Source organism: Capricornis sumatraensis, chromosome 5 (assembly GCF_032405125.1).
Source record: "Capricornis sumatraensis isolate serow.1 chromosome 5, serow.2, whole genome shotgun sequence".
Classification (NCBI taxonomy): domain Eukaryota; kingdom Metazoa; phylum Chordata; class Mammalia; order Artiodactyla; family Bovidae; genus Capricornis; species Capricornis sumatraensis.
In genome coordinates this window covers 50,258,575-50,272,675 of record NC_091073.1, presented here as the reverse complement: position 1 = coordinate 50,272,675, position 14,101 = coordinate 50,258,575, and the positions used below count along the sequence as shown (strand labels likewise).

Genomic DNA, 14,101 nt, shown 5'->3' with positions numbered 1-14,101 from the left:
CCACCTGCCACTCTGTAGATTTATTCTGAAAAATTACTTGCTGGTCCCTGGCACGGGATTTCCTATTTGCTCCTTTTATGTCTTTATCTTGTCTTTTTTGTTCTTTTGCTTAGAATCCCTTTGCGGTCTCACAGGTGAACCCTTATTCTTAAGTCTCAGTTCCCTCCTCTGGGAAACTTTCCTAAATCTGTCTAGGCAGTAAGGCACTCCCTGCCAGGTGCACAAATTATTTACTGATTGCTTAACAGGTATGTCCCAGGCAGTACAGTATATACTGAAAATGGAGCTGTGAAGAAGACAGGGTTTCCTGCCCTTATAAAGCATCTAGAGATAAAACACTAACATTTAGACAATTATTTAGTTACAATTTTGTTGAATGTTAAAAAGATAGTGTTATGGAAATGTATAACCCCATCTAGAGAGGGTGGATGAAGAGATACTGCAATATTTGATGGATGGTCCCATTGTACCGTTTATAATTCTTTCTTAAAGTACTTAAACAATTGCATTTGAATTGCTTTAAATATATGATTTTTAACTAGCTGATAAGTTATAGGAGACCATGATTATCAAAAGATCTTTTTGGCTGTCACAAATACAAGATTCTGATTTTGGCATCCATCACTTAAATCTATGTACATCAGGCACTAAGTATATAATCTTGTATCCCTAGCAATAACCCAGCCATTATTATCTCCTTTTTACAGATAAAGAAGTTTACAATTCAAAATTGAGGCTGAAAGTTCAGATTCTCTGTACAGAGATGCTGAACAATCTTCCTAATTGAAAAAATCCCCAAGCAAGATTCCCAAAATGGACCAAAGTTTCCCTAAATGGACCAGGTTGAGTGACCTCAGCGTGCACACTGGGGGACTTACCAAAATGCTGGCAGAGGTAATGGAATGTCCTGAAGGCTACCTTCTGTTTCCCCAAAATAATTCCTCAGAGTGGGAAGTCCAGTGCAGTCCAGGCAAGAGGAAGAGCATCCTCAAAGCACAAAGGATCTCAGCAGCTGATAGGGCAGTCCCTTTTCCGCAGTGTATTCCCACCTCAGAATTCCAGCTGCAAGGACAGGGTACAACTAAGGCCTTGCCTTTCAAGGCAAGGGTTCTAGGCAATCTGGCCTCTCAAGGAATTCTCCAATTCTCCACTCTCTCAAAAAAGACTGGTGTGGAGAAAACCTCACAGTGTCTATCAAGCCAATGGACCCCCTCCACCCCACCCCACTAACCTGGGAGTGTTCCAAAGTTGAGCCCCATGTTGGGCACCAAAATTGATGCTGAAAGCTCATCTTCTCTGTTCACCAGTGTAATCAAATCTCAGAGACAGAGTTTTGGGTGAAGTAGGAAAGGATAGCTTTATTACTTTGTCAAGCAAAGTTGTGGGGGTGGGCAGTGGACTAATGCCTTTAAAACTGTTGTGTCCCAACTTGGGGAAGATAGTGAGAAGTTTTATTGTAATTGTTCAAAGAGAGTGTGAGCAGCTTGCTGACGTTCTTCTGATGGGTTGGTAGTGAGGTTAAGTAGGCACCAACATTATCAACCTTCAGGTCCAACTGGTCAGGGGTCAAAAAGCTAACGGGCAGCCTACTATCATTAACCGTTTATTTCTCCCAGCTGGAGTGGGGTTCAGTATCTGCAAAATGCCTAAAATGTTGTGCGAGTCCTTTGATGGGGAAACAGGACCCGGTCCCAAGGCTGCCCTTGACTGTTTTTCCCTGGGGTCACATCACCTACCTTGGCTAAGTAACAACCGCTTGAATGTGCCCACTAGAACTCAGGCATGGTCATGGAGGCTGAATGAAGGATATTTTCTGTTATCGAGGAAATGGGGGACACAGAAATGCTTTGGGCATAGGAGGCCCATAGGACCTGGCTGGGCAGCAGTATGAATGGTTCAACAACTCTTCCAAGGTCTCTCTGAGCTAATGGCCCCAATCCAGCAGCTTTCAGACCCCAAACCCTCTTTTTACCACACATTTCTGTCTGCTTCTATACTTGTTTATTTTCACAATCTTTAAGCGTCTGGTTTTTAGTAAGTGTTCCACAAACAGCCTAATGCTAAAAGGAACGTTATCTTTCACTCTTGTTGCCTTCAGCAACTCACACCAGAACTTCCTCACGTTGAGGAGGAGAGGCATTACCAGATGTTCTCGCTTTTAGGCTTGCACTAAGGCTACTAATTCAAAATTGTTTGTTCAATGCTATTAGTCTTTTTTTTTTTTTTTTTTGCACTGGAGACCAATTTCCCATACCCTCCTGAAGAAAAAAAACCCCACTTTTTGAGAATATGGGTCAACTGAGCCCACCTTCCTCAGTTGCCTGTGTGGAGGGGGGCCTACGCTCCACAACCTCCTTTCCCTCATGGGTGGGGCTACACGACAAACTTATCCATCACTTAAAGGTTTCTAAACTTGGCGCCTATAGGCGGGAAAACTGAAGCCACAGGTTCTCTGCTTACTGGGAGCCTGCGGGGTCCCCTCAGCTCCTTTCAGCACTGCCTCTGTTCGTTCTTCCAACTTCCAGATGGCAAAGACCACAGGCCTAGATGCCCACCACAAGAATATAGGAGCGAACACACCCTCGGTGGCGCCAAAGCCCTACAGCCTCCGGCGTTGAAAGACTAGGGAGGGGTCGACGCTCCTCTTGCGCGCTGACGTCACGCCGACGCTCGGCCACGCCGGCTCCTCCCAGAAGCCCGCGAGTCCGGTTTCCGGCGGGAGCATGGAGACCCTGGTGTAGGTGAAGCTAGGCTTTTGGACCCGGAGCTGGCCACGGGTTTCTCTGTCCTCTCGTAGCTGCCAGAATGCTTCACCTGGAAAATATGGTGCTTTGTCGCGAGTCCCAAGTGTCCACCTTGCAGTCCCTGTTTGGAGAGGTATTGTCGTCCAGCTATCTTTTCTCTTCTAAATCCCGGAGGCAAAGAATTTCATGGTCTTGGCGACAGTTTCCAGTTTTTAAATTTTCGTTCGAATTGAGGGGCCACAGACTATGTTTGCGTTTAGACAGGGGATGTAATAGGTCTGTCCCACTCCTCACCCAAAGTAACTTCTGAGGAGTGTTTTGAACTGTACTGGCCCGCTAACTAGGGCTCGTTGGCCCAGGCATGTTTTCTTACACACGCCAGTTTTGAGAGAGCGTTAATACAGAGTAGCAACTCAAAGGTGCTTCTTACCCCAGCTGTATAGGATTTTATCCAACAAGTGTGTTTGCACAGTGTTACTTATTCAAATCTGAATCCCCTTCGTTTCAGTGAGGTAGCTCTAAGTCCTGTGTGGATGGGTGATTGCTGGGAAGGCCAGTAAGGTCTATCGTAGTGCATCTGGTTTAAAACGTCAACGGCTTTTCCAGCGTTATTAAAGCACAGAAAGAGGTGCAGTCTTGGCTTCTTAACTAGCAGTTCGGGTGATGCCTAAGAGAAGAGGTTAAGTTTCCTCTGGATGAACGCCACTAGGGAGTCCTTTCCGTAGGAGCTTGCATTCATCAATTGAATACTTTAATCTACTTTTTAAGTATATTCTGGTGGCCTTTAGTGAGCCTTTGCTTCAGATTCATGAATGAGACTTGGAATTAATCAGATTCGGATCTCATCTGAAGGAGAGTAAATGAGAATTTCGAGTCATACTCATGTACTCCCCCTACGCTTCAGGTTTTTCTTGAGGACTGCTTTCATCCAACTAGCCGGATGGCAGCCTAGGGTGGCCTGTGAAGTGTTAGTGGAAAAGTACCAGCCTCCTAAAGGGGCGCATTAGTTAGGGAAGATGTCAATGACTGCATCCTCAGTCAATATTCTAGTTAATCGTAGTTACCCATATTATCACTGAAACATTTTCTTGGTTATACCTCATGCATTCATTCCCTGGAGTTACATACCCAGATCTCTCCAAACAGAAGTGGTGCTCCTGAAAATGAATGTTGGCAAATAGAGATGAGTAGTATCGATTTGGTATAGATCAGAGAAACAAATCATGTTTAACAGTTTTAATAGCACTTTTCTGTAAGGTGCAGTGCATGTGGGAGATGCAAAGATTTGTTAAAAAAAAAAAAAACTGGTTCATATTTCTAAGCAGACTCATTTATGTATTCAGGGAATTGTTACTGAGCACCTTCTCTGTTCCAGGCACAGTGCCACATCCAGAATTATTAGTTTGTTAGATTTATGAAGGTGAAAGGTTAAATAACAGTGCAGGAGTTCAATTCTGGATAACACAGAAAAGATGATGTAAGGTGGAGTATTATTAAACACCTTTTGGATGCAGACAAGTATGGCAGGATTCCAAAAACTGAGAATTTCAGTGTAGCTTGAAAAAGTGTCCTAATGAATATCTTGAGCTTCTCTTGAAAGGTGAAATATAGTATTTGGATAGCAGAGATGCTCAGAAAGCTTGCATTTAGTTCTTGAGACAGAATTTTTGAGCTAGTTAATTTGCAAGATGCTTATGTATAAACTTAAGAATCCATGAATTAGAACATCCATTTTTAGTTTATTGGGCTGCTATTGCCATAGACATTTGCCATTAATATTTTCCTGTATAAACTGAGTTCCTCCTTTGTCTTGCAAAAAGGAAATTTGTAACTTGGTGGCTAGAATGTAATAAATGTCTGTGACTACAGTTAACCCTTGAACAATGTGGAAATTAGAGGTGCTGACCCCCTGTGTAGTGTAAAATCAGTGTGTAACTTTTGACTCCCCCAAAACTTACCTACTAATAGCCTTACAGATAAACAGTCAACTAACACATATTTTGTGTATTATATGTATAATATTTTGTTCTAATTTACAATAAAGTAAGCTTTAGAAAAGGAAATATTATTAAGAAAACCATAATAAAGAGAAATACATTCACAGTACTAAACTGAGTTACGTTGTCTACAAGATGAATTGTCTGTCAGTATGTACATCAGTATTGTCTTAATAATGCAAGGCATTGGGCATTTTATACATATTGGAAGAAGGGTGGAGAAAAGGGAAAGAGGGAGAGGGAGAGAAGGAAGGGAGAGTCTGGGAAACACAGACATACTGTATGGTACTGTAATCCTTTGAAAGCCAAGTTATAAAACAAAACTAATACATTATTAATTTTATATTAAATATCCCTCACCTTATGACTTTGTAAGGCTATACTATTATCTATATATATTTTATGCTTCATGGCATATCTAATTTTTTCTTAATTTTTTCTATATTTTTAGGCTATGTGGTTCTTCTGTGAGTTTTTACAAATTGTTGCAAATCTCCAGAATTTTTTCCATATATTTATTGAAAAAAAATCCATGTATGGGTGAACCCAGGAAGTTCAAAACCTGTATTGTTCAAGGGTCAACTGTACTGTTGTAGTAGTAGATGGTGATCATAGAGACTCTACTTTTTCATGGAAATTGAATTGTCACCCAATTTTCTTGTAATTATTTTTTAAGTGTATGTGAATTCTTTCAAAGCATATTTTGTCTCTGATTTTTGTACTCTTTAGTGCATCATGGTTTTCAGTGTTTAGTTGTTGTTCACTGAATTAATGAAGCATATTTGCTATATTGACCAGGCCATAGAGAGATGTTTGACACTTTTTACTTTTCTCTAGGCTGCTAACTCATAATGTACTGCAGGAGAATCTTGGGAATAGATGTTGAAATGTATGCTGTGTAGATTTGGTTGTTGAAAACAATGATGATATGTATACATTTAGGCCAGGGTAAATGTAGTATACATAATTCAGAAGTATTCTGTAAGTTTTCCTTAGAACAGGGGATTCTTGAAATTCTAGCCCTGTGATTCTGTATGCTTAGTTTCAGAGCTTTAAAATGTACAGTGAAGTTACAGCCTGTGAACTTAGATTCTATAAAAAAGAGCTAAGAAAAAGAAGTATGATCAGAATTGTTCTTAAATCTGTTAAATCTCCCATAAATTTGAAAATACAAGCACATATATATATATCTATATAATAATAAAATATTTAAGTATATATATATGTGTGTATATATATGTGTGTGTGTATATATGTATGTATGTGTGTGTGTGTGTGTGTATATATATATTATATATATATATATATATATCTGAAGGAGATCAGCCCTGGGATTTCTTTGGAAGGAATGATGCTAAAGCTGAAACTCCAATACTTTGGCCACCTCATGCGAAGAGTTGACTCATTGGAAAAGACTGATGCTGGGAGGGATTGGGGGCAGGAGAAGAAGAGGACGACAGGATGAGATGGCTCGATGGCATCACTGACTCGATGGATGCAAGTCTGAGTGAACTCCGGGAGTTGGTGATGGACAGGGAGGCCTGGCATGCTGCAATTCATGGGGTCGGAAAGAGTCGGACACGACTTAGCGACTGAACTGAACTGATATATATATAGTAATATGTCGTATATAATACATAGGCCAAATATGATTTTTCCAGGAATTTTGAGAAAGAGTAGAGTTGAATTTAAGTAAGTTTAAAGTATAATGATGAATTCACTAAATGCTCACTGTTGAAAAAATTTGGATTAAATAATTTATCATGTAAAACTTTCACAAGTTGATAAATGTTTATGTTTGTGTGTGCAGATTGATATTTGCCTTTTTTCCCCCAGAGACATCATTTCAGCTTTCCGTCTATTTTTATTTATGGTCACACTGCCAGTGGAAAGACCTATGTAACACAAACTTTGTTGAGAAGTTTAGAGGTAAGACTACCCCAAACTCAGTGTTAATTGATTTTTATTCTTAGACTCCTAGAAATGGAAGGGATCTTGGAGATGTTTAGTTTAAACTTATGTTTGTCCAAATTTATTTTTTAATCTTTTCTTTGTCCTCACTCTCTTAGTAAGTTGAATAGTAAACGTGTTCTGTGGATTCTGTATCATTAATATCTTGACTCCGTGTAGCTTTAATCATAGCCATTGCTTCTGAGTTTCATTAATTGTGTTTGTTTCATTTATTTCCACAACAGTTTTCTAAGTGCAGTCTCTTCTTCACCCTGCAGCTAGTCCATGAAAATCTTAAATAAGATCTTTAGCAAAATGTTCAGGTGTTTTGCCGGTATATAAGACCCTCCGTGAGCAGAATTCAGTTTATCTTTTGTGATGTAATGCCTAAGAATTTCAGACAGAATCTAGTAGGCTTATGTTCCTCTTCTAGGTTCACCCCTTAGTGCTCTCCTCATCTGAAAAGTGGGGCTAATAGCAACAACATTTGGAATTTTTGTGAGAATTTAGTGAGTTAATATATGACAAGTTCTTACCACAATACTTAGTGTATAGTAAGCACTCAGTAAAGGTTAGATGCTATTACTCATGATTATTGCGTCACCTCATTTTGTATCCTAAACCAGGGATGGGCAAACTTTTTCTTTAATGGCCAGATAGTAAATATTTTAAGCTTGTGGGCCAGGTACTTTCTATTACAACCTCTCAACTCCTCCTTAGTAAGAAAGCAGCCGTGGACAGTATCTATCTGAATGGACTTAGCTGTGTTCTCATAGAGCTTTATCTATCAACAGGCTGTTGTTTGCTACTCCTGGTCCCAACTTTAGCTCACAGTATGTGTGTTTTGTGTGGCATACTGGAGTATTGACAGTTCTTGCTGTTTCTTACTTTGAACCCTGGGCATACACTGCTCCCTCTGCTTGGAATCACTTTCTTACACTCATTCTCTCCACCTCTCCTACCATGGAGTGCACACAGTCCTGGCTCAGGCATTTGTGTTTGTAAGTCCCTGCAGGAAGTGTCCAAAAATAATGTATTTTGAATAAAAGCATGAAAATTGAATATGAAAGTTCCATATTTAAGGACTGTATTTCATTTTTTAATGTATCATGATTTTTGCTGCTAGTTAATCATTGCAATAAATGATGATTATCACGACTTTTTGTACAACTTTACAAAGAGACATTTAGGATATGTTGCCATTAAAGGCCATAGATAGCACACAGCAGTAAGCAAGACAGTTACTCATAACAGAGATAGTGTGGACTCTAGTTCATAAAGGAGTGGGGGTAAAGGATGTCAGAAAATGCTGGTGAAATTGTGCCTAAGTAAATATATTGTAGCCTTACTTACACTGTTCCTCTGGAAAAGAAAAGCTTCATTGGGTGAGGTTTATAGAGCGTCACTAAAACTGGTTATGTTGTTTAGTCGCTAAGTCATGTCTGACTCTTTTGGGACCCCATGGACTGTAGCCTGCCAGGCTCCTCACTCCATGGACTTTTCCAGGCAAGAATACTGGAGTGGGTTGCCATTTCCTTACTCTGGGCATATTTTCAACCCAGGGATTGAACCTGCATCTCCTGCCTTGTCACGTGGATTCTTTACCACTGAGCCACCAGGGAAGACCAAAAATAGTTACAGGTGCCACGCCTCTGAGCAGTCAGTACTGCTTTGTGATTTCATTTTGAGAACAGACTATATTTGTAAGTCTTTTGTTTCTTCATTGCTTCTGGAGTTACTTCCATTTTGGTAGTTGTTTAAATGAAAAGTTCATTCTCAATCCTCGCAGGTGAATTACCATGGTTTCTAACTCTTAATTTTAATTAGCATTTTTTTAAATCTAGATGTGTGTCCATCATTAAAAATATTATCTTAAAATTATAAATAAATTCTTACTAAGAATTTTAACATTCACATGTCCTTGGGGTTCTTTTTATGAATTCTTTAGAAGAAATTACAAGTTTTCTTTGAATCCCTGTTGGAGACAAATGAAAATTCAAATAATTGAAGTGAGTTTAATGGAGGGACTGTTTTACAAAGGTTGAAGAAATGTTAAGGGAACCAGTAAGGGATGGTGATGTGCTAAGAGCCTGTAGCTCCCTCAGACTTAAATGGACCATCAGAAGGAACTGTAAAGGCCCCAGCAAGAGGTGTAATCTGTGACAAGGACTGCCCAGCTCAGCCTTTAGGAGAAGATGGAGCCACTGTCAAGCTCTGGGCCACTGAGGGATGGGAGAGGGAGTCAAGGGAATACTCAGGTTTTTTCTCTCACCACTTTTCGTCTGTCTCCTGGTTCTTCCCATTGACTGAATCCACTAGATCCAGAAAAACTAGAGTCTGAGCGATGCAGTCTGTAGTGGTCAGCCTCGGAGGGCACAGAGCAGTTTGGAGAATGGTGGGGTATAGATTCAGAAGGGCAAACGGGATATCCAGCAAAGCCATTATTGTGTTTGTGTGTTTTCTATTTACACTTTGTTTTTCTTTTCAGCTTCCACATGTCTTTGTGAATTGTGTTGAGTGCTTTACCTTGAGACTGCTTTTGGAACAAATTTTAAACAAATTGAATCATCTTAGTTCTTCAGAGGGTGAATGTTCTACTCATATAACTTGTGAAATATTTAATGACTTTGTTCGCTTATTTAAACAAATAACTGAAGCTGAAAATCTCAAGGATCAGACTGTATATATTGTAAGTAATTTAATTTCATTATATCATCTCTTGAAAACTGATCTATTAAATCAGTTTCCATTTTTTTTTTTGAGATCCATTATTGTAGATGCTTATGTGATATAAAAAATGTTTGATATATTTGTTTTTTTAAACTGAGGTATAGTTTTTCAATTGAGGTGTGTATAGTTGATGTGCAATATAATAGAAGTTTCAGGTGTACAGTGTAGTACACCTGAAACATTGATTTGGACAGGGAGGCCTGGCATGCTGCGATTCATCGGGTCGCAAGGAGTTGGACACAACTGAGCGACTGAACTGAACTGACTCCTTGTCTAGTTATTATAAAACATTCGCTATATTCTCTGTGCTCTGCATTGTATCCTTGTAGCTTATTTATTTTATATGTAGTAGTTTGTACCTCTTAATCCCCTACCCTTATGTTGCCCCTTCCTCATTCCCTGTGCCCACTGGTAACCACTGGTTTGTTTTCTATGTCTATGAGTCTGTAGATGTAGTGCTTATCTAAAGGGTGCTTCAGTTTAGTAGAAGAGTTATGATTTACTCATATATGACTACATGTAGAATGTGATTAGTGATGACATTGATAGGCAAAGCACTGATCCGGGGACATCTGGTACAGCCTCATAAGGTGATAACATCTGAGATGGAGCTAAAAATATGACTAGAGTGTTATTAGGAAGAAAATAAAGAAGAGAAATTTCAGATGGAGGGAATTAGGCAAAGGCATGTAGATGGGAATGGAGCCTAGGGAATACCAAATACTCTGGTCTTTGTAGGTTATAAAATATGAGGGAAGACAAAGAAGACTAGAAAAGTAGGAGGGGGCAGACCATGGAGTGTCTTGAAAACCATACTAATGTGCCTTATTTCGTTTCCTAGGCAGTGAGAGGGAGATCTACTAGAGCAACAAACATGCTTTAGGAAAATTGCTCTGAAGGCATGTTGAATAGATAGATTGGAGGGAATTAAAGACATAGGCTAAATGGTTTTGAGGCTCTTGTAACTGTTTTCATTAGAGGCAGTTTGGGCCTGGATTAGAGTTGGGGTAGAAAATGCAGAAAAGAATAAATGTAAGAAACAGCAAAGGTCAAATTTGTCAATTGTGTATGGGGTACGTCTGGGAAAGATCATTTGATTTTAGATTGACTTAGTTTGAGTTTAACTTGTTAACATCAATTTGAAAATAATTAGCAGACAACTGAAAGTATATAATGTGCTTTATGTTAGTGAATTTTTTATAATACTTTAATCTTACTTTAAAAATGATTATCTCCGGAATTGAAATTAAATTTTAATATAATACTGTCTCATAACAGCTAAGTTATAAACTCACTGAAAGGACTAAGTTTTATGCATTCTTGCATCTTCTTAAATGTATAAAACAGTTCCTTCCACTTTTTAATTTTGTTAATTTATTTATGCAAATATCCCAGGCACTGTTTTAGATACTGGAGATAGAACAGGGACAAAAGAGTCTTTGCCCACTTGGGGCTTATAATCTAATTGAAAAATGTAGATAATAAGCAAGCTAATATGTAGTATGTTGGATGTGGTACATTAGAGTAAGGCAGAATCAGCTGGGCAGGGGAAAATAGTTATTTTTTTAAGCGAGAAGAGCAGAAAAGATCTCACTGAGATAATGATAACAGAGCTGAAACTGGACGGAAGAAAGGAGCAAGCCATGAAAATATCTAAAAAAAAGAGTATTCCAAGCAGAGAGATTTATGTGAGCATACAGAGTTGGAGTATCAAGAAGGCCATTTTGGCTGGAATAGTTTAAGTAAGAGAGGAGAGGGGTAATGCTGAGAAAGAAAAAGTGCAAGATAGAAGCATGCAGACTAGTGTTATGGGTTAATTTGTTTCCTCCGAGAAGTTTTTGAAGTTTCCTCCAAAAAGTATGTTGAAGTTCTAGCCCCTAGAACCTCAAAATATGACCTTATTTGTAAATGGGATCATTGTGGTTCTAATTAAGTTGAGGTCATACTAGAGGATTGGGCCCCTCATCCAATATGACTGATGTCCTAGTGAAAAAGAAGAAATGTAGAGACAGACATGCACACAGGGAGAATGCCACATAAAGATTGGAGGTATGTTGCCACAAGGCAAGGAATTAATCAGGAGCTAGAAGAGAGACCTGATACAGCTCCTTCTCTAGCACCTTCACAGAAAGCACGGCCCTGCTTGATCTGATACTTACAGCAACTTGATATGATACTTACAGCCTCCACAACTGTGAGATAATAAGTTTCTCTTAAGCCACGCTGTTTGCAGAGTTTTGTTATGGTATCCCTAGGAAACTAATAAACTAGTTACGAAGTTTTTGTGCAGCTGAAGGAATGATGTCATGATCTGAGTGAAGAAAACTACAGCAGGTGGGGTCTTGCTGGGGGAAAATCGCGAGGAATTTGGTTTTGGGCACGTAAAGTCCAAGTAGAGATGTTGAGTTGGCACTTCGACACTTGGCGTCTGAGGTCAAGAGAGGTCCAACATGGAAATACCATTTTGAATTTCTGAGCATATACTTTAAGCTGCAAGATAGGATTAGGTCACCAGCAGAGTGAGAGAGTTAGGAAAGAGTTGAGTCCAGTGACTGAGTACTGTGGTGCTCCAGTATTGAGGTAGTGAAGAAATTAGGAGACAGAAGATATCATTGATGTACAAATAAAACTTAGCGAATAGTCTTGGAAGTCTCTCTAGGCTTCCCCTTTCCTGGACCTTTGACTAGAAAAAGTAGGCTTTTGTTGGAGTGCTTTTGGTCTCTTCTCCTTGGCCTTTCTGTGTTGTAGGCTTCTTCAGCTCTACACATGAGGCGAGAAAATAACTTAAGACAATTCACCCTCCGAAGTGAGTTGTCATTCTTCTGGTCCTGAGGTCCCTAGCTAGTTTGCCTTCTTTCCACCTTTCAGAGCCTTATTTGTTTTGAATGTAATACTCAAGATTCTTAATTTTACTTAGGAGGAATAGGAAAAAGTACATCTGCCCCATCTTAGAGTAAGTACATAGTAAAGAATTAACAACTGCTAGAATAGTTTGGCACCAACCTTGATTTATGCTAAGGCTACTTAAATTAACCCACAGTTGGTTCTTTTACCATTAGTACAAATATCACTGTGGTAGAAGAAGGCATATACAATTTTTGTATTATTATGAAAATAGTTTTGACCTCACCAACCTGATAGAGGATCAGAAACAGCACACCCCCTGCCTTCACCTTACAGGGGCCTACAGATCACACTTCAAAAGCCAGTGATACAGAATATAAGTTGATCTTTTACTGGGTAGGATAGGCGACAAGATCATTGGAGGAGAGAGGGATTTAAGGAAATAGTCTACCATATCAGGAGGTCATTTATGTAGATTTTTAAATATGCAAAAAATATAGGAGTTAGGTTAGAAACATGATAGAACTATAACATTTAAAGAACAAGGAGGAACAACCCCAGAGTGTTGGGTGACTGCAACAAGTAGAGTTTCAAAGCTGTGTCTTCAGGGAGGAGGAGGGATCAATATTCTGTGAAGAGCCATGAGGAATCAGTGGGACCCAGCTCATTTTTCAGGCCACATGGATCAGTGTAGGCATTCAATGTTGTTTGTTAGATGACTAAACATTAAAGGTGAAAAAGTTTGTAGGTGTTTAGCATAGAACATTTAGAATAATTTTGTAGAATATGAGTTATATAATATATGAATTGGTAAGATTCAGCACTTAGGAAATAATGCAGAAAGATGTTTGAGAATGTTTTCTAGTTAGTAAACATCCTTACAAATCAAATCTATTAGATTACTTTCATGTAAATTATTTTTTTAAATGTTTGAATTTGAATTAAAATTTTAACTTCTTTGAGTATTAGTTATTTGATAATTGCTTTTGAAGAAGTATCATTTATTAAAATACTATAAAACCAGTGGGTTAATTATATTAACTCAGAAGAATGAACTATTACTGCCTCAGCTCTGTGTTTTGAATTAAAATGGGCGTACAAATGGACCAATTAATTTGAATTAATCTGTGTCCTGTATTAGAGAGTTTTAAATGGAAATTGATGGGAAAATTGCATATTGAGAATACATAATTGAGAAACTAATTTGTTTCTTTTTAGCAGTAAATAACTTTAGCTTTATTTTGTCTAAATGAATTAGAAATGAAATATCTTAAGTTGATTACTCTCATACATTGTTTCAAGCTGCCTATTAATCAGCAAACCAGATATAAAACATTTTGGATTATTCAGGGAAATAATATTATATTTTATGCATTTTAATTTTATTCCTAATGTAAATGACTATAATTTATAGCATAATCCCAGTAGTATTATCATAACACTGAACAAAAATTTAATCTTTCTTAACATCTTTGGTTTTCTAGCTAAAGGGTTTAGCATGCATTCACAAAGTTCAAGCAAGTAAAGTTTTACATATTGAAATTTAGAATTTTCTTCGCTCTCTCAGGTCAGAAAGCTTTGTAATTATTGGTATGTGGTAGACATTTACCTTTTATTAAGTGACATAAAAATGCACATAGTTTTATTTCATGTATACCTATAAGAAAAGGTCCTTAACATCTTAATTCACTATCTTTTTGATAGTTTATCTTTAAAACCTTTTTAAGTGTAATTATGACTTATTCTCTAAAATTTGGGTTAAAACATGGTAGTAGACTTATTGACTTATTTGAAATGTCTTCCATAAATTTTAATACCATTTAAAATATTAATTCA

The 14,101-nt window shown here is 38.2% G+C and overlaps 1 protein-coding gene across 1 annotated transcript in view; it reads left to right on the top strand.

The window, feature by feature from the left end:
- Positions 1–2,795: 2,795 nt before the first annotated feature.
- The window catches only part of ORC5 (origin recognition complex subunit 5), a 75,153-nt gene continuing 63,847 nt past the window's right edge, over positions 2,796–14,101 (top strand). The window contains exons 1-3 of the mRNA XM_068972808.1: positions 2,796–2,877; positions 6,578–6,670; positions 9,180–9,380. Of these exons, the coding sequence (XP_068828909.1) occupies positions 2,806–2,877; positions 6,578–6,670; positions 9,180–9,380 (366 nt within the window). The 5' untranslated portion in view covers positions 2,796–2,805. The remainder of the gene's footprint in view (positions 2,878–6,577; positions 6,671–9,179; positions 9,381–14,101) is intronic.